At 39.6% G+C, this 20,272-nt stretch overlaps 1 protein-coding gene across 24 annotated transcripts in view; it reads right to left on the reverse strand.

Moving 5' to 3' along the window:
• p120ctn (adherens junction protein p120) overlaps positions 1-20,272 on the reverse strand; it is a 751,624-nt gene that overhangs the window by 41,745 nt on the left and 689,607 nt on the right. For 19 of the 24 annotated variants that reach the window (XR_012967136.1, XR_012967138.1, XR_012967139.1 and 16 more), the window contains 7 exons: positions 19,114-19,233; positions 18,237-18,617; positions 17,506-17,722; positions 10,708-10,861; positions 8,933-9,087; positions 6,769-7,007; positions 723-782 (listed from right to left, as the gene is read on the reverse strand). Coding sequence is in view for 18 of the 24 variants with exons in the window: in XM_076197956.1 (XP_076054071.1) it covers positions 723-782; positions 6,769-7,007; positions 8,933-9,087; positions 10,708-10,861; positions 17,506-17,722; positions 18,237-18,617; positions 19,114-19,233 (1,326 nt within the window). In the remaining 6 variants the exon portion in view is untranslated. The remainder of the gene's footprint in view (positions 1-722; positions 783-6,768; positions 7,008-8,932; positions 9,088-10,707; positions 10,862-17,505; positions 17,723-18,236; positions 18,618-19,113; positions 19,234-20,272) is intronic. The other 5 variants (XM_076197943.1, XM_076197942.1, XM_076197946.1 and 2 more) reach the window with 4 other exon arrangements.

Consider the following 20,272-nt stretch of genomic DNA (forward strand, 5'->3'; position numbering starts at 1 on the left):
TGAATTAACATTTGGTCATGCACACCATCAATCATACATCATAAGTTGCAGGCAATTAGGTAAATTCTTGTGGAGGCAACAATTATCTAAATTAGCTTGCAGTATATGAGTGAGAAAGGGCTCTTTCCCAGGGTGTAAATGATGTCAACATTTAAAGGAATCTGTGCAAACACTGTACTATAAACAACATGTCCCTGTGCTGGAGGATGACAAGCCAAGCAGTGGTACCAGTGATGGCACAGCAGCGGGAGCAGCAACACTGACAGCCACAGCAGCATTTAAATAATTACAAATGCCATCAACAACCATACAGCAGCAATTACAATAATAAGTAGGATTCCATTAGGTTGGGACAGGAAGGGCCAGCTCTGTGCAACATTGCATCTAAACTTTGCAATGATAGCAACTCATAAATAAAACAAATGGAGATACAAAGATAAAATTGGAAACGAAATGCTAATCATATAAGGGCAATAATTTTTTTAGCCCTAGCTTGGCTAGTACTGTATCCTTGAGCAACATAATTCCATAAAAAACAATAATAAAAACTAAAACCAACAATGTACACATCTGCCAATCTATTACATTCTAAAAAGACAATAATCATAACATTTGTCCTAGTGCTACAGCTTTATGCATCTGTTTAACTAAAAATGAAGAACCAAATAATCTGCCAAGGAAAGCAAAACTCATAAGTGAAGAGGCTAATGGAAGAAGCTTACACAGATTTTCCTTGGGATCGGCTGACCTACCACTTTTGTCTGCCCCTTCCTCTCCTCCCTCTGTTAATGAGATGTTAATAATACGGTTGTTTACCAACAAAATTTGATCAAACAGCCTAACAATCAGTGCTCACTATTAGTATCTTATGATTATGATGAAAATATTGCATCTAAAGAAGCAATATTCATATTAGGGAGCCATAGACGGAAAGCATTCCCATTTCTGTTACAAACATGGACTTAAGTGTGAAAATATTCAAATATGTAGATTTAGTCTACCCTGATAACTGATAAGCAAAATCAATCCATAAGCTCTGCAACAAATCATCAAACTATTAAATATAACATATGAGATCATCTAACCTTAGCAACACATATATTAATCATAAACATAATTCCTGCTTCAAAAGTCTCCATATAGAGACATTGTCCTAGCCCTCTCTGAGAGGGGGAGCTCATGATGTCAAAGTAAATCAATCAATAAACATAATAATAAATCTAAATTGGAACAGGAAAAATTACAAAGATAAAATTTTATATGAAAAAGATAAGGATGACAGAAACTGACAGTGAAGAGAAGAGAAAAAGAAAAAAGAAATAAAGAGTAGAGGGAACTAACAAAGGATTCAGGAGCAAATATATATATATGTATGTGTGTGTGGTGTGTGTGTATTTACCTAGTTGTATCTTACAGGAAAGAGAGCTATGCTCGTGCTGTCCGTCTCTGTATCTCGCAGTATCTAAATTGTTCTTAAATTCATGTATGGTTTTTGCACACACAATGACTTCATCCAGTTTGCTATACATCCAACACTCTGTGGGGAAAGCCATTTTTCTCAGGTCTCTCCAATAATTGTCCTTTTTAAGTTTCTTTCTATGTCCTCTTGTATTTCTAGTATCCCAATTTAGTAAGTCTTCTCTATCAAGGACTTCCATACCTCTCATGATTCCATAGATGGTCAACAAGTCTCCTTTTTCTCTTCTTTGCTCCAGGGTCGGTAACTCTAGTTTTGATAGTCTCTCTTCGTATAGTTCTGAGAGTGTGGGGGCCATCTTCATAATTGCTCTCTGGGTTCTTTCAATTTTCCTTATATTCTTTTTGGTGCTGGGTGACCACAGTGTTGCTGCATACTCCAGTCTTAGTCTTATCAGTGTGACTAGTATTTTCTTCACCTTTTCCTCGTCCAAGTTGTAGGTTTCTCCAACAATTTTGTTTATCTGTTTATCAGGGGACATGTCCTTTGTGATGATTACTCCCAGGTCTTTTTCAAATCCCACTTTCTTTACATCCTTTTCACCAATTTTTTATTGTCCTGATATCCTGTTTTTATTTTTTCCAAATTCCATTATACTACATTTTTTAATGTTGAAGTCCACTTCCCACATCTGATTCTATTCCCAAATTTTGTTCAGATCTCTCTGCAATGACTTACAGTCTATTTCAGTGCTCACTCTTCTCAACAACTTTGCATCATCAGCAAAGAAGCTTATGTATCTGTCCACACTCTCATCCATGTCAATCACATAAATAGCAAACATTATTGGAACCAGTATCAATCCCTGTGGAAATCCACTAATCACCTCTTCCCAAGTAGAACCTTTATCTCTGAGCACTACTCTCATTTTTCTTCCATGCAAGAAATCCTCCATTCATTCTAATAGATTATCTTGTAACCCTCCTATGGTTTTCAGTTTTCCTAATAGTTTTCTATGTGGCACTTTATCAAAAAGCTTTTTTGTAAATCTAGGAAAGTACAATCAGCCCATCCATCCCTTTCCATTATGATATCTAATAGTCTTGAGTAAAAGCAAATCAGATTTGTGGCACATGATCTTCCCTGTCTGAATCCAAACTGTCTCAGGTTTAGTATGTTGTTCTCTTCCAAATGTTTTGTCTATAATTTTTTTTTATAACTTTTTCACAAATTCTGGCTACAGTACTTGTAAGGGAAACTGGTTTGTAATTTATTGGGTCTTCCTTGTTACCTCCTTTATACATTGGTACGATGTTGGCCTTTTTCCAGTTTTCAGCTATTTTTTCTTTCTAAAGCAAACAACTTATTAATATATTTTGCCTACCAATTCTTCTTTACACTCCTTTAGTATCTAATTTGCAATTCCATTCAGGATGTGCAATTTCCTGACATCAAGGCTTGTTATTTGGTCCATTATTTCAGTTTGTGTTACTATTATTTCCCCAATTGTTTTTTTTTTTTTTTTACTTCTCACCTTTCATCTCAGTGCCATACTTTTTCTCAAATGAAAACAGATTTGAAATGTTTACTCATGACCCCAGCCATTTATATATCTTCTGTGTATCCCATGTTCCCCTGGCATAGTTTCACTATTTCATGCTTGTTTTTCAATTTACCATTCACATATCTATAGATTTGGTTGATCCTTACATCTCTCTATTATGTCTTTTTCATAATTTCTTTTTTCTTCCCTGTGTATTTTTACATATACATTCTTTTCATTGATATATACTTGCCACTTTCTAGGATTTTTCTCATTTTCCATCTTTTCCAAGCTTTATCTCACTTTTCCTTGCTGCACCTTCTGTTAAACCAGCTCTTATTATATTCCTTTTCTTGTTTTTGTTTTGGTACATATTTATCCACCCCTTCATTATAGATTTCCATCAGAATCTTCCATTTTTCTTCCACTTGCATCTTTTCATTGTGAAATTTATCTCAACCTTCTTGAACAAATTTCTTACGGTTAACAAAGTCAATTTTACTATATACCAGTCTCCCTTTCTGTATTTCTCATTTCTTTCCATATGTTTCCTCTTTTAGTTCTAGTTCAAGTAATATGTGGTCACTCTTCCCAATCGGTGTCTTGTATTCAATTCTATCCATAATTTCAGGTTCTGACATAAAGAATAAATCCAGTCTTGACAATTCTTCATTATTTCTATATCTGGTGACTTTACCCATTGTGTCATTATATATTCCATAGTCAAGTAATACATTTCCCCAAAATTCTTTCCCACCTTTCACTGTCATCTCTTCCCAACAATTTCTTTGCAGTTAAATTCTCCCATAAGTACCACGTTTCCTTCATCTTTCAGCACCCTATTTAATGAAATCCTAGTATCTTCTAACATTTTAGAGTAATCTCTCTCCAAGAACCCATTTTTGGGGGTACACAGATCACCACATTCTCTTTTTCATGTCCTCATCTTCAACTCTTATGATGATCATTTCCACACTGTTCTCTCCTATTGTAACCTTCATCACATTTAAATTTTTCTTAGCCAAGAACATGACTCCTCCACCCTGTTTTTCTCTCTATTTCTAAGTCAGTGATTATATAATCCAATTCCAACACTATTAGGTGATAGTGGACCCTTAATTTTGTCTCTATAATTGCCATTATGTCTGGTTTTGCTTCTGACAAACAATCATTCAGCTCATTTAATCCTGAAATTAAACAATTTACATTAGTATAAGCCATTTTTAATTTTCTGCACTCTCCATCTTGTTCCTTTTGTTTCCTTTTCTTGCAGATACCATTATCTCAGTCTAATGTCTAACACTCTTTAAAAGAACTTCTTTTTCTCAGACTACATTCTTTTCTCGTTTTTTTCTTGAACTTCATTTCTTAATGTCTTTTCTCTTTCTTTTTCCTCAAGGTCCATATCTGTTTTTATCCACACATCTTTATAGTGCTCAATATTTACTTAACTTACCTGTTCTTGCTAGTATCTCTTCCGCTGCCCTTTGTGACCTTACTTTGATCTATAGTGTGTGTGTGTGGAGAGAGGGAGGGAGAGAGGGAGAGAGAGAGAGAGAGAGAGAGAGAGAGAGAGAGAGAGAGAGAGAGAGAGAGAGAGAGAGAGAGAGAGAGAGAGAGAGAGAGAGAGAGAGAGAGAGAGAGAGAGAGAGAGAGAGAGAGAGAGAGAGAGAGAGAGAGAGATAGAGAGAGAGAGAGAGAGAGAGAGAGAGAGAGAGAGAGAGAGAGAGAGAGAGAGAGAGAGAGAGAGAGAGAGAGAGAGAGAGAGAGAGATGGGAAGAGAGAGATGGTAAGAGATAGAAGGAGAGAGAGAGATAGAAGGGGAAGGAGGGAGGGAGGGAGGGAGGGAGGGAGAGGGAGGGAGAGAGATAGACAGAGAAAGCGAGAAGGAGAGAAAGAGGAGAGAGAGATGGAGAGAGAGAGAGAGAGAGAGAGAGAGAGAGAGAGAGAGAGAGAGAGAGAGAGAGAGAGAGAGAGAGAGAGAGAGAGAGAGAGAGAGAGAGAGAGAGAGAGAGAGAGGGGGGTGGAGTGGGAGAGGGAGAGACAGAAATTGAGAGACAGAGACAGAGAGGAGAGAGAAAGAGGAGAGAGAGAGAAGGAGATAGAGACAGGGAAAGTAAAACAAAAAGAGAGGAAAAGAGAGAGGAAAATATAGAGAGAGGAAAAGAGAGGAAAATATAGAGAGGGGAAAAGAGAGAGGGGATAAAAAGAGAGGGGAGAAAGAGGGGAAAAGAAAGTGGGGGAAAAGAAGGGAGAGAGAAATGAGAGGAGAAAGAGGAAAAGAGAGGAAAAGAGGGGAAAAAGGGAAATAGTGGGAGAGAGAGGGGAGGAAGGGGAGGAAAAGAGAGGGATAAAAGGAAAAGGTAGACATATGAGGAAGAAGGGAGGAGTGAGGGGACAAAGACAAGGAGGGCAGAGAGAAAAAAAGAGAGGACAGGAGAGCAGAGGCAAGAGGAAAGCAAAGGAAAGAGAGAAAAAAAAGAGAGTACAGGGGAAAGAGTCGAGAAAAGACAGGGAACAACAAATGCAGAAAGAAGGCTGTTCCATTTCATTTTTGAAGAATTAACTTTTTTATATCGACACTACCACTTTTTTTATCTCTCTGAAATAAAATGCATATTTGTGCAGAGCACATACTGTACTCGTAACATGTGCTCCTTCTGAAAAGACAAACAAGTTTTCTCATTCTTTGGAAAAAATAAATATATAAACAAATAAATAAACAAGTAAATAAAATAATAACTACCCACATACCTCCACACTTTCTTTTTACCCTTATCATTTCATCGTGAAAAATTATACAAAACTGTCTGCAACACTGTGATGTGATACAGTGCCAAAACAAAACCTGGACTACTAAATAATCACAAATATGTTATGCAAAAACCATAAGTAACTGTCCTCTTAGAAAAGCAAGTCACAAGTACTTTCGCTTTGCTACAAAGACATCAGGAAAACTTAACCAAGTACGTAACATTCTGGCACAAATTTCTAAAATTTCTTGCAAATAAAAGTTAAAGCTTCAAAATATTCGCTGAAGAGTGAGAAAAGATCCATTCAAAAGGGTCTATTTTAAAAGAAACGGTGTATTCAGGGCAAGATAATATGAATCAGCCCATGCATGTGGACATAAAAATGCCATTACCAAGCTCTTGGGGGGGTACTGAGGTAACTCCATTTTTAAAAGAACAAGGAATGTGTGGGTGGGGGTGGGCAGGTAAGCCTATTGCAACAACTTTTACTAGTGATATAATCATAATGAACAGGACACAAACCATTCCAAAAATATATGGTTTTCTTAAGGAAAAAAAAAAGGCCTTGATTACAAAAGCAACATAAATAATGACAAAAGACCAGCAATGCTATATTCTTAGTATATTCTCATTTTAATGAAATGCGTTTGACAGCCCCAGTAAACACTAATCTCTGAAAATGGCTGTAGGTACACAGATTATGTACATAAGAGAATTCATTTTTACTTCTACACAAGTCTCACTGAAGATCTTGAGTAGTAGTCCTGATATACACGCCTATACCAAGATGTCTTTTTGGACAATGCGTAAGTAAATTAGTGCAGACACATGTGCAGTTATCACCAATAAATAAACTCCAATCAGTCCACAAAATCATTCCTAGATACTACCCTAAAAACATACAAACAATTAGTAAGAGTAAACAATAAACATTATAAAATGAAAAAAAAAAAAATTGCATTAGAAGAGTATTAATTTGCTACCTGAATTTAAAGTATTAGTTGACTATTGAATCATTTTCATCTCCGAAGTCCACTCTTTCCATCAAGACCTACCTTTGGCTGAAGCAGTTGCCCTCGACTGGGTAGGAAGGACATTTTTGTCGTAATTAGGATCTTCCACTTCCTGACACCTATACGAAAGATTTCGAAGGACACACACACAATTTTCTACACTTTTGTTGTCATGTGAAGACCCTTGGATAGCTGATTTGATAACAGTGAGGAGGGAGTCCACCAGACCATGGCACTGGCGTAGTTTGGTCCGTGCAAATTCACCAGCTGAGCTTACATTCCTGAAGAAAATATACTTATGATATATACATACACACAATTATGCCTCAGGTCTTCTGCAAGAGAGACCAGGGGCAACAGATTGACTGATTGTCCCATGTTAACCTGTTGACAATGACAAAAATAAAAATGATGGTACATACATATACCAACAGCTTTTTCCTCCTAACAAGGAAAGCAGCCAAAAAACAAAGACATAAAATCCACTCCCACCCATTCCATCTACACATACTCCACTCCCTTCCTTTTATCTTGGCTCCTCCTGGATGATGGGTCATCCCTCCATCTTGCCTACTGCCCTGCATCAGAAGCAATGTAGCAAGACACACCACATCCACAGCAAGGCCACTTCATTGAATCGGCAACCCCCACCCCCCAATCTCCATCCCCCCCATGCAGAAAAAGAGAGGGTGGGGAGAAATCCCTTTGGACTGCATCAAAATATCATTCACATATACTCCCTCAATCCCCCCATCCCCCACCCACTCCCTTCCATGCATCACAGCATCATCCATATGCAACCATTCTCCACTCATCCCTATCTTCTGTCTTCTCCCTTCCTTCCTCAACAGACATTCCCCTCTTTCCCAATGCCCCTTTTACTCCATCCATCCATCTCATCCTTGGTCACCCCCTCATGTTCACTCCTTCCACCTCTGCCTTCCACATTTCTTTTACTAATTTTTCTTCACTCATTCTTTCCATGTGTCCAAATCCTCACAATACTCCTTCATCAACCCTATCTCCCAACTCCCTTTCAACCCCTGCTCTCCTCTTCACCTCATTCCTCACTCTATCCAGCTTAGTAACCACTACCCTACTTCTCAGGCATTTCATCTCAAACACATTTAAACTCTTCCTTTATTATGTTCCATGTTTCTACCCCATACAGTGCTGTCATCACAATCACTCCTTCATACAATCTCCTCTTAGCATCCATTCCCAAATGTCTATTTCTTATTATACTTTTTAATACCCCAAGGTATCTACTTGCTTCTCTCAATCTACATTCTACCTACACCTCCACTCCTCCCTTTCCCACCACATTCGCACCCAAGTATCTTAAACTATCCACTTCCTCCAGTCTCTCTCCCTCAATAATCACTTCCAATTTGCTGCCATCCCCTCCCTTTGTACATCTCACCACTTTATTTTACCCACATTTCAATGACGGTACTAAAGACAACAGAGACGACAACAACAATATATCTTCCCTGAATGACTTATATGCCAACCTGGAGGACAGCAGTTACCTCAGAGATGTGGATCTCCTGCAAGAGATGTTGGAGCAATGGATTGATTGAAAATGAAAAAGAAACCAACTAATGAACATCTAATCATGAATAAATACCAACTAAACTTTTTTGGAAACAAAGTTTTAAAGTCCCATTGTTAGAAGGGTTATCATGTGCAAGTAGCAGGCATGTGCTTTGATTCGGCCATCCCTTTATAAGGAGAAAGGGCCTTTGGTATGTATATGTATGTATATCCTATTCAAATTTCTTTTTCATTTCCTCTGAGCAAATTATGAACACAGGTTATCTTAAAATAACTTTCAAAGAAGTTACAGACCCTATTTCCAATATTAGTATTTATCAATTGTCTCTCAATTGTTTCCATTCCTTACTGTATTCTAAAAGCAGTTATATCTCCTCTTCTTCTTCATTTCTCCAACAAGGGTAATACCATTTTTCACAACCTCTTTTCCTACATTTTATCTGCTGATGACACAGAAAATCTTTCATACAAATAGACACATAGTAATCCATCATTCCTTTCTGAGAGACCTGTGCAAAGTCACATGGACCATTGCCAGCTGCCATGGACCTTCAGCCCTCTGGTCTTAGAGGAACTCCAGGCACCACATAATTGATCACTTGTTTTACCAAACCCCTGAAGATCTTTCAAGAAAAAGAAAACCACTCACCTAAGAATTCCTGAGGCATTCTTAAATACAGTAGACCACCACACATCTGTGTTTGGATCCCTCTCAACTTCTCCACCATCCCAACCTGAGCATGGGATGACTACGTGGCTCACAATCACTGTTAGCGCCTCATCTATTATGCTTGGTTTCAAGTCCTACAAAGAGAAAAAGATGTAACCAAAATTAGTTCTGCAAAGCATAATAATTTTTTTTATTTACACCAATACAATAGAATGCTTAATACATATTGCGTTGGTCTCTACCAAGCAATTTCATTCATTTCCATGACACAACCTTGGTAGCAATGTGGATTATAGAACATCTCCATCAACTCTTTTTGTAATGGGTAATAGTTTTCCTCTTATTCTAGCTGCTTAAAGATTATTTCATTCATCTCTATGGCATTCCCTTAAAAGTGAATGAGTTGATACAAGATTCTATTCAACTAAAAATGTTAACTACAAAGCATTCTCACCCATATAAATCATTAGTCACAAGGTAGTATGCATTGTACTACTAGTTCTAGGGGTTGTGTACACAGCTACCAAGTATAGCTGTAAGAGTTAATCATTTCTGTAAAGTCCCTGTCTAAGCCCACTGTCCTTGCAAGCAGTTGGTGAAGGTGAGGAACCTATGCCAGGAGGCATATAGCTGCAGCCTAAGCCATCACCTTTGCCCTATTCACTGACTGTTGGGTCAGATAATAGTCACTGCTGGTAATTGGAGAGAAGTGTAGAATTCATACCCACAACCAAGTGAATGTGTGACCAGCATACTTTTGATTATGTCACCAGTGCACTAGCAAACAATAGTAAAGCAAGAACATGGGAAAGAATAATGATAATAATTGTTGGTTCAATTTTCATTGCCTGGATGCCTGCAGCCTCACAGTAGCTGATAGTCCCCAGGCTCTTTCATAGATCTCTCTAGGAAGAAATGCCAGACTGTATTCTCTGATAAATTAATGTGGGACTGTTTTTATCATTGACTTGTAGTAGTAGGAGAGGAGCAGTCATAGGTCATCAGCTCTCCTTATGTGAAAAGATGGAGGAAATATAGTCGAAGTTGGGAATGTAACATCTTCAGCCAGGTCTGGACACCAAGTGCCACCAGTAAGATGGAGGTAAAGGTGTTAACCTCTTCCATATGATGACGCCTACATAGGCATCATGGGGCACAAGTGGGTACACAAGGATGCTAACATCAACATCTTGATTAGATTTATTTTGTAGTTGTAGCTGAGTGACCCTCAAATTTTGTGAACTGGCTTGATCGTGTTTTCTGTGGTTATTAATATTCAGAGTGAAAAAGAACAAGTAATACAGCTGTAACTTTCTATCTTATAATGTGAGTATTGTGATGCATCATTGAATCATTGGATATATTGGAGAGGTTAATGGGTTTCAAGAGAGACAGCAGAGACGATTCTCTAACATCCACCTTGCAGGACCACCACTCATAGATACCCATCATTAATGATGATGATGATGACTGTTTTACAATGCAAAACTCCCCTCCCCCCCATCAAGAGGCTTAGACAGTGCCCTTTACAGAGGACTTTGTAGCATAGAATTTAATAGACCACGCCCTTAGTTCAACTTGCCAGTGGCAGGGTTTGAACCACCATCACCTCAACCTCTATCACAAGTAGTGATGTCCTAACCCACTCAACCAGCAAGCATCCACTTAGCATTGATACCATAAAGAAAGAATTTCTAAACATTGTGGAAGAAGAGATCTATGAAGAGTCATCAACAAATCTGAAATAATTTTACCTCACATGACGACAAGTTCCATAGAATGCCTGTGACAAGTTCTTTGACCTCATTGTCTGGAGTTTTTCGAAGAAGGCGAACAAGAGCCTGGATTCCATTAGCTTCCTTGATGGCACGTTTATTTTCATCATTTTGACGACCATAAGAAAGATTCCTGTAATAACAACAATCAAATTAAACATGAGCAATGCTGAAGCAGAGCAGAATCATAAGATGAAATAAAAGTAATTGGGTCTTTGAATATGCAGGACATAAAACAAGTGAGAGAAAAAAAAAAAATGAAATTGGTATTATGTTTGCACAAAGATGGATGTGTAAGTACTGAGTGAAAATAAACTGAATGGGAAAGGCGAGTTTGAATTCAGGAGTGTAGTAGGTAGAGTGGAAAGGGAGGAAAAGTGGTTCTTAGCAAGTGATGAGATGTTAAGTGTGGAGACCAATAGAAGTATTTGATATCAAGGATACATACATACATACATACATACATATACCAAGGCTTTTTCCCCCTTTCAAGGGAGGTAGCCAAAAAGGGAAAGGCATAAAATCACTCCCACCCATTCCATCCCTAAATACACTCCACACCCCTCCCACCCTCCCTCTCATCTGAGCACCTCCTGGATGACGGGTCATCCCTGCACCTTGCCCACCGCCCTGGGTCAGAAGCAGTGTCGCAAGACACAGCACATCCACAGCAAGGCCGCTTCATTTAATCGGCGACCCCCCCTCTCCGTCCCCCCTTGCATATAAGGAGAGGACGGGGAGAAATCCCTTCGGGCTGCGTCAAAATTTGCTCACACATACTACCTCACCCCCCACCCCCCTGCCCATTCCTCCTCATGCAATCACAACACCATCCATATACAACCATTCTCCACTCACCTCTGTCTTCCGTCCTCTCCCGTCCTTCCTCAACAGACATTCCCCTCTTCCCCAAAGCCCCCTTCACCCCATCCATCCACCTCATCCTAGGACGTCCCCTCATGTTCACTCCCTCCACATCTGCCTTCCATACCTCTTTTACTAGTCTTTCTTCACTCATTCTTTCCATGTGTCCAAACCATCCTAATATTCTTTCATCAAACCTATCTCCCAGCTCCTTTTTCACCCCTGTTCTCCTCCTCACCTCCTCATTTCTCACTCTATCTAGCCTAGTAACCCCCACCATACTTCTCAGACACCTCATCTCAAACACATTCAAACTCCTCTTTTCTTCTCTTATGTTCCAAGTTTCTGCCCCATACAGTGCTGTTGGCACAATCACTCCTTTATACAGTCTCCTCTTTGCATCCATTCCTAAATGTCTATTCCTCATTACACTCAAGGATACATACACACACCAAAAGGTCTTTTCCCCCTTATACTATAGACAGCCAAATCAAAGCATAAATCCATCTTAAACCCATCCCACTGCAATATACAAACCCATGTGTTGTCCCTCCCATCTTAGCACTTAATACATGATGGGTCATCCCTGTTCCCCGCCACACTGCTTGGATCATAGCCAATGCAGCAAAAGACATAATTCCCAAAGCAGATCCAACAGCTGGAGCTGATTTACCACTACCGCTTCATTACAAGACAGCCCCCCTTAAACCACTGCCACTCATGTTTCCTTCATCATCTCATCCACATACATTATGTACAACCATGGTGACATTACACAACCCTATTACAGTGGAAGATGAGCTGAGTATTTTAGGGAGTTGCTAAATGTGCTTGAAGACAGAGAGGGAAAGTTAGTTGCAGTGGGAAGCACTAAGAAAATAACAGTGGTGAATGAGGAAAATGGAGGAAAAAAAAAAAAAAAAAGATGAGGTACATACACACATTAATGGGCTGGGGACTGGAGATGGTTAAAGAAAATGGAGAAAAATTAAATGAGAGATAACCCAGTTGTTGTTTACTGGCAACACTGTGCTTGTAGCAGTATCAGAGGAGGGATTAAGGAAGTTAGTGACATAGTTTGGAAATGTGTGCAAAAGAAGGAAGTTGAAGATAAATGTGGGTAAATGGGGTGCCTCTTTGGGCCAGAGCCACACATCATTTTGTCTGTGGTAGAGGAAATCTCTATTCATAAAAAAATTATGATACTTTATCATACTGTGACTGTCCCTCCATTATGATGTCTCCCCACTATTGTTACTGTCCTGTACCACTTCTCTAAATATTCATTTTCTCATTTCACCAAACCCTGTGGTGGGGGAAAAGAATACTGCCACCTAGAATTTCCATTTAGTCATAAAAGGCAACAAAAACAGGACAGGGATAGACCAATCATCCTCCTCCCTGTAGCCCCAAAGGGGACATTCCTAAAAAAAAGCAAAGGCATAACAGGGTCTGGGAGTTTTCCAACCAGTACCCTAAGGTTTGGGTCTTTTTATGTGCATGGATGTGGTACAGATGAGAGTAAAAGGGAAGAGATAGGCAGTATGTTTGTGAGAAGAAAGATGGATGTGTTGGCAGAGTGAAACTAAGTTGAAAGTGAGGGGCGAGTTTGAGTTTGGGAGTGTAGTTGGGAGGGTGTCAGAAGTGAAGAGAGGACGAGGGAGAGAAGGGGTAACTATACTAGTAAGTGAAGAGATAGGTAAACGTGTGGAGTGGAAGGAGGTTTCTTCAAGGTTAATGTGGATAATGGTGAAACTGGGAAAGGAGATGTGGGTTTTTGTAAGTGAATATGGGCCTGGTAGTGAGAAGTGTGTAGCGGAAAAGGAGGGTTTTTGGATAGATTTAAATGAGTGCATGGAGGGTTTAGGGAAAAATGTCAATGTAGTGGTACTGGGAGACCTTAATACTAGGGGGATAAGAAAGGAATCAATAAACAGAATGGTTGGGAAATGTGGAATTCCAGGAAAAAATTGTACTAGAGTTAATGGTGATGTGTTTAGAGAGTTGATGATATCAAATACAGTGTTTAGGAAGAAAGTCAAGCATAAGTACACTTGGGAGAGGGTGGTGGATGGAAGGGTGGTAGATAGGGCGTTAATGGACTATATAGTGGTAACCAGGAGAATAGTATGAAGAGTTAAGGATGTATATATTTTAAGGGGGGGAGAGTGGGGGAATATCAGATCATCTTTTGGTGGAAGGTAAATTGCAAGTGGAGGATAGATGGAGAGAGAGGAAAAGGACAGAAGGTAGGGAGGTGCTTAGAGTAAACTGCTTAAATGAGAAAGAAAAGGAGCACAAGAAGCTGAGAGAGGAGTGGGAGGGAGTAAATGATAGAGTAGAACTAGGAGTGGAGGAATGGGGATGTTTCAAGGAGGGAGTCACAAGGTGTGCAAAGATGGTGTGTGGAACAAGGAGGACGGGAGGAAATATAAGGAAGGGTAGTGAGTGGTGGGATGAGGAAGCAAAGAAGGTTGTAGAAGAGAAGCAAGCATTCACAAACTGGTTATAAAATAGGATGAGAGAATCATATGACAGGTACAAAGAAAAGAAAAGAGAAGTAAAGCATAAAATAAAGGAGCCAAAGAGGAGTGCAGATGTGAAATGGGGTAAGAGTATGATGGAAAATTTTGAAAGTAATAAAAACATGTTTTGGAACGAAATTAGGAGAGGAAGAGGAGGTGAATCATATAGAGAAGAAAAGGTAAAATGTGCAGATGGAGAGATGATAATGGAAGAGACAGCAACAAGAGGATGGGCAGAATATTTCAGGGTGTTGCTAAATGTGAAGGATGATAGCGAGGGAAAGGTAGTTGCAGAGGGAAGTGCTAAGAAAATGACAGTGATGAGTGAGAAACATTGAGGAGAAATAAGGAAAGATAAGGTGAAGGCAGTTGTTAAGATGATGAGAGCAGGTAAGGCACTTGGGTTGGTTGGGTGTCATGCAAAATGTCTAAAATAAGGAGGTACAGTGATGGTGGACTGGCTGGTGAGGTTATTTAATGTTTGTTTAAGAGAGAGTAGAGTGCCAGAGGATTGGAGGAGTGCCTATATAGTTCCACTTTACAAGAGAAAGGGGGACAAGTGTGAGTGTAGTTTCAGAGGGATCAGTTTGTTAAGTGTAGTTGGGAAGGTTTATGGGAGGGTTTTGAGAGGATTAGGAGAGGAACAGAGGGAGTAATTGGTGAGGAACAGTGTAGGTTTAGGACAGGTTAGGGGTTGTGTAGATCAGATTTTTGTGGTAAGGCAGATATTTGATAAAGCTTTGGGAAAAGGTAAGGATGTTTTTTAGGACTTTATGAATTTGGAAAAGGCTTATTACAGGGTAGACAGGAAGGCACTGTGGGAGGTATTGCAGATATATGGGGTAGGAGGAAAGCTGTTAAATGCAGTCATGAGTTCTATGAGAGTAGTACAGCCTGTGTTAGAATTAGAAAATGAGAGTGAGTGGTCTGAGGTAAAGGAGGGACTTCACCAGGGATATGTCATGTCATCATGGCTTTTCAATCTATACCTGGATGGGGTGGTGCGAGAGGTAACTGCATGGGTAATGGGCAGGGGATTAGAGATGGTTAAAGAAAATGGAGAAAAATAATGGGAGATAAACCAGTTTTTGTTTGCTGATGACACTGCACTCGTAACAGGATCAGAGGGGGATTAAGGTAGTGACGGAGTTTGGGAAGGTGTGCGAACAAAGGAAGTCGAAGATAAATGTGGGTAAAAGTAAGATGATGAAATGTACATGGGGAGAGAATGGCAGAAAATTGGAAGCGTGTATTTGGGAAGAGATGCTGGAGGAAGTGGATAGCTTTAGATATTTGGGGGCAAATGTGGTAGGAAAGGGAGGAGGGGAGGTAGAGGTGGATTGTAGATTAAAAGCAAGTAAATGCCTTGGGGGATTAAAAAGTGTAATGAGAAATAGACATTTGGGAATGGATGCTAAGAGAAGATTGTATGAAGAGTGATTGTGCTGACAACAATGTATGGGGCAGAAACATGGAACATAGGAGAGGAGGAGAGAAAGAGTTTAAATGTGTTTAAGATGAAATGTCTGCAAAGTATGATAGGGGTTACTAGGCTGGATAGAGTAAAAAATGAGGTGAGGAGGAGAGCAGGGTTGGAAAAAGAGTTGGGAGATAGAGTTGATGAATGCATATTGGTATATTTTGGACACATGGAAGATTAGTAAAAGAAATGTGGAAGGCAGAGGTGCATGGTATAAGCATGAGGAGGTGACCAAGGATGAGATGTATGGATGGGGTAAAAGGAGCATTGGAAAAGAGGGGGTTGTCTGTTGAGGAAGGAAGGGAGAAGACAGAATATAGGGATGACTAGAGAATAGTTGTGTATTGATGATGTATGGAAGGGAGTGGGTGGGGGGACAGGGGATGGGGTTAGGGAGTATATGTGAAGGATATTTTGATGCAACCCAAAAGGATTTCTCCCCATCTTCTCTTTTTCTGCATGAGGGGATGGAGAAGGGGTCATCATTTAAATGAAGCTGCCTTGCTGTGGATGTGCTGTGTCTTGCTGCATTGCCTCTGACCCTGAGCAGTAGGTGAGATGAAGAGATGACCCATCATCCAGGGGGTTCCAAGAAAAGAGGGAGGGAGGAGTGATGAATGCAAGTAGAGTATGTGAGAATGAAATGGGTAAGTAGATTTATGCCTTTGACTTTGGCTACCTCCCTTGTAAGGGGGAAAAAGCCCTTGGTATATGGTATGATATGGTATTACAAATCCAAATCCACCTTAAACCACTCTCCATTCCCTGCACTCACACAAGCTCTACTACTCATGTAAAAACTTTTGACAACCCTCACCAGCCTCCCCTTTATCCCATCCATCTGCAACATTACATATATACATACTTATACCAAGTGCTTTTTCCCCTTTACAAGGGAGGTAACCTAAGTCAAAGGCATAAATCCACTCCCATCCATTTCATCCTCACATACTCAACTCCCATTCACCACCCCTCCCTCCATCTTTTCTTGGCTCTTCCTGGATGATGGGTCATCCCTACATCTTGCCCACTGCCCTGGGTCAGAAGCAATGCAGCAAGATACAGCACATCCACAGCAAGGCCACTTCATTTAATAAGTGACCCCTTCTCCATCCCCTCATGCAGAAAAAGAGAAGACAGGGAGAAATCCCTTTGGGTTGTGTCAAAATATCATTCACATATTCTCCCTAACCCCCCCCCCATCTGCAAGACATCCCTTAATACCTTCCTGCCAATCCTGTTATACACCTCCAAATCTATGAAAGCCCATATATCTCACATACCAGTATGTTCCAACAAAAACTTTATCTCCCTAGTCTCTTCCTTTTCTAAACCTGCACTGGTTGTCTCCAATTACTCCTTCTATTCCCTATTCCACTCTTAATCCTCTCAAGTAACACCTATCATTCACCTTACCGACTACAATTAACAGATTGATCCCTCTATAACTACTAAATTCATATTTGTCCCCTTTTCCTTTGAATAGTGGAACTATACATGCATTCATCCAGTCAATAAGAATATTTTCTTCCCTTAGACATATATTAAACAATATAACTACTCCCTTCAATATACACTCTACATGGCAACCATCTAACTCAGGTGCCTTAACAGCTTTCATCTCTTTCAACATTCTCTGTATTTCCTCTTGCTTATAATGGAAATCTTAATGGAAGTGAAGATGGTAAGGGGATAATGGGTAGAGCATTTTGAGTTGTTATTATAGAGGAGGATAAGGAGGTTTTGACTGTGGCTGTGAGAGATATCTAGAAAGTAACTGAAGGAAGAGGGGAATGATAGGACTATACCCATAGTTACCACTCTAAAATTATATCATGTATATATTTTTCTACCTATAAGAACTCAATATAATCCTTGGTCAGTCAGCTACCGCTACAAAACCCTTACCGCAGTGCTCCACAGGCATTACGATGCAACTCCGGCAAATCATGGGACAAGAGAGCTGTTAGTGGAGGGATTCCCCCTAAAATTCGTGTTTTCTGTTTGGTGGGATCATCCATATAACATAGGTGCTGGAGGTAGGCAGCAGCATTGGCCTTCACTACATTGTTGGGGTTGCTCAGGAAATCAATGACTTCATGTAGATCTGGGTCTCGCCACCGCACTGTTGGCAATGGGAACAAAATAATGTCTGCATTATAAAATAGTTTCAGTGATTTTCCAGTATAATGACAGTTTTCAAGCTGATATAAACTTCCAACTAATTACAAAGCAGGAATTACTTTTTATTAAAACAGGTGCTTAGATTTAGGCAAATATTTAAACAAAGGTAATGATTTTAGCATATCTGTAAGGGTCCACCAAATTTGAAGGGATTTATGGATGAAGGACCATGGTTTCTTTAAGTAGAATATCTAACTTTGGGCTGACATAAAGTGGAATATATCTAAAACATCAGTTTGGTTTTTTGTTACAGTCAGATAACATGCCAATTTGGACCAGACAAAAACTAAAGTTTCATAACAAAACCAAGGTAAGGTTTCATATGTACCATGTAAACAAAATCCTGTGGCATGCAAGCAAAAAAATGAGAATACAAGGAGTAAATATATATATTAAGTGCCAGCCTCAAGCTGTGGCCAGTATAAAAGCAGCCATGCATTGGTGTTGGATCGCACCTCGCGCTGAGCTGTCAGTGGAGGGCGCCCGGAGGAGGTTGGGGTGGGCATAGTTGTCGTGGAGGGGGGTGGCAGAGGGGGGCAAATTGGAGGTCCTGCCTGGAGACATGTGAGGGAGTGGAGCAGTGCTAGAGCCTGGAGGTTGCTGACCAGGCACAGGTGTTGGGCTCTCCTCCTCGTAAACCACAGGCTGGGGGGAGGATGGCACTCCCGGCATCCCGTTGACAGTGTAGGGGGACCTGGAGGGCATCATGCCGTACAGGTCCCCGTCGGGAGGGTACCCAGTGGCTGCCACATCAGGTGGAGGGTAGCTACTCTCTGGCGGGTAACTACTCTCCCGGGGATAGCTACCCCCAAATCCCTCACCATCATAGCCTCCATCTACAGTGCAAATAACAAGCTACAGATTTAACATGCACAAATCATGGAACAAAACAATAATACAGAAAGAAAACAAAACAAATGACTCTCATTAAAAACTCTAGGAAAATAAGTCATACACTGCCCTTTGTGAAGAAATTCAAACTTACATTTGAAATACTAGTCTAAGTGTCATCAAGTGCAAAGAGCAAGCAAATTACTCAGAGCTAATCACAAAAAAATTCCACTGGGTTAATTTCAAAAGACCCGATCTGTCAACTTAATATAGAGACAAAAAATAATGCACTCACAAACGCAAACACACCATAAATCAAATCAAGCACTTGTGTGAAAAAAATAAAAGCTAAATGTGCATGGTAACACCCACCCACACATTCTCACATCATACAAACAGACTTGTACCCACACTCTCGCAGATATACACGAGCATACAAACACTCGTGCATCGGCAAGAAAAGCAACACAAAGTAAAAAGCCTTACTGGTTTTCAACTTACCATATCTGTCAGGAGGTAAACCATGCAGTGCTGGTGATGGAGTGTTGCGATAAAGGTCTGCACTCCGTGGTGCCATTAAGGTCCCATCAAGTTCAGCGTAACCACTTTGGGGATAACCACCTACAAAAATATTAATCATTAGTTGTACATTCTAAAATCAAGTAATAAAATCAAAGCATAGAAATAATAGAGGAATATTGCATATCCGCAAAGGGGTTTCTGATTACTCTATCAAAAAAGTGGAAAAATATATTTTGTACTGAAATCTTTAACTTATCACATGCAACTGCTTATTACAGTACAAACTCTAGGATTTTTCTCTCCTTCAAACCCATCAGCTAAAATGTACTGTACTTAAAAATATTTTACAGCAACCCCAGTGGTTTTACATCACAAAATACTAAGTATATACTATTGGCCTTTCCCCCTTGTAAGGGAAGTGAAAACTTTTTTAAATACATAATTCTTATGATACATGTCCATTCTGTTCAACTAAATTCAGTGAAAAAAATGCAAACTTTCTACTCCTTACTGCATCCCTCAAAGCATCTGTGAACTACAAAACAATATCCCCCAAGCATTCAAAAGAAGATGAGAAAGCATAAAGTAGTAAATAATGAGGACTTATTATTCCCACAGATGAAAGAATAAGAAGAAAGAAGCACTTAATAGAAGTATAAGGCTATGCTATAAACATGTTTATGAGTCTGATCCAAGGAAGCATATAAGGCCCTTTCAAAGGCAGAAAAGTCATTAATATGATATCTGAAACCATTATGATTGCATCTATATTGACACTACAATCTTAACATGTTAACATACTTTATATCTTCCATCTAACTCACATATGTCATGACCATAATATTACAGAATTTCTATTGCTTCCCATTTCATTTCTTATTCCATCAAATGGGCCTAGATTTTTGTATATATATCCCAAGGGAATTAAGTTTTGAACAACATTCTGTATCTATTTAGATATTAGTCATTGTTATGATTTATTACATATTCTGCTGCAGCCATAACTATATCTGGTTCTTTTTAGCCATTCATATTTAGAACAAAAGATATGAATATATTTACCGTACTGTGAACACAGCTTCAGTCTCCTGGCCAACACTGTAGCCTCAACCTCGCCACTGACTTTGCAAACATTATA

This window comes from Oratosquilla oratoria, chromosome 14, assembly GCF_046742065.1.
Source record: "Oratosquilla oratoria isolate Oo_2021 chromosome 14, ASM4674206v1, whole genome shotgun sequence".
NCBI lineage: Eukaryota > Metazoa > Arthropoda > Malacostraca > Stomatopoda > Squillidae > Oratosquilla > Oratosquilla oratoria.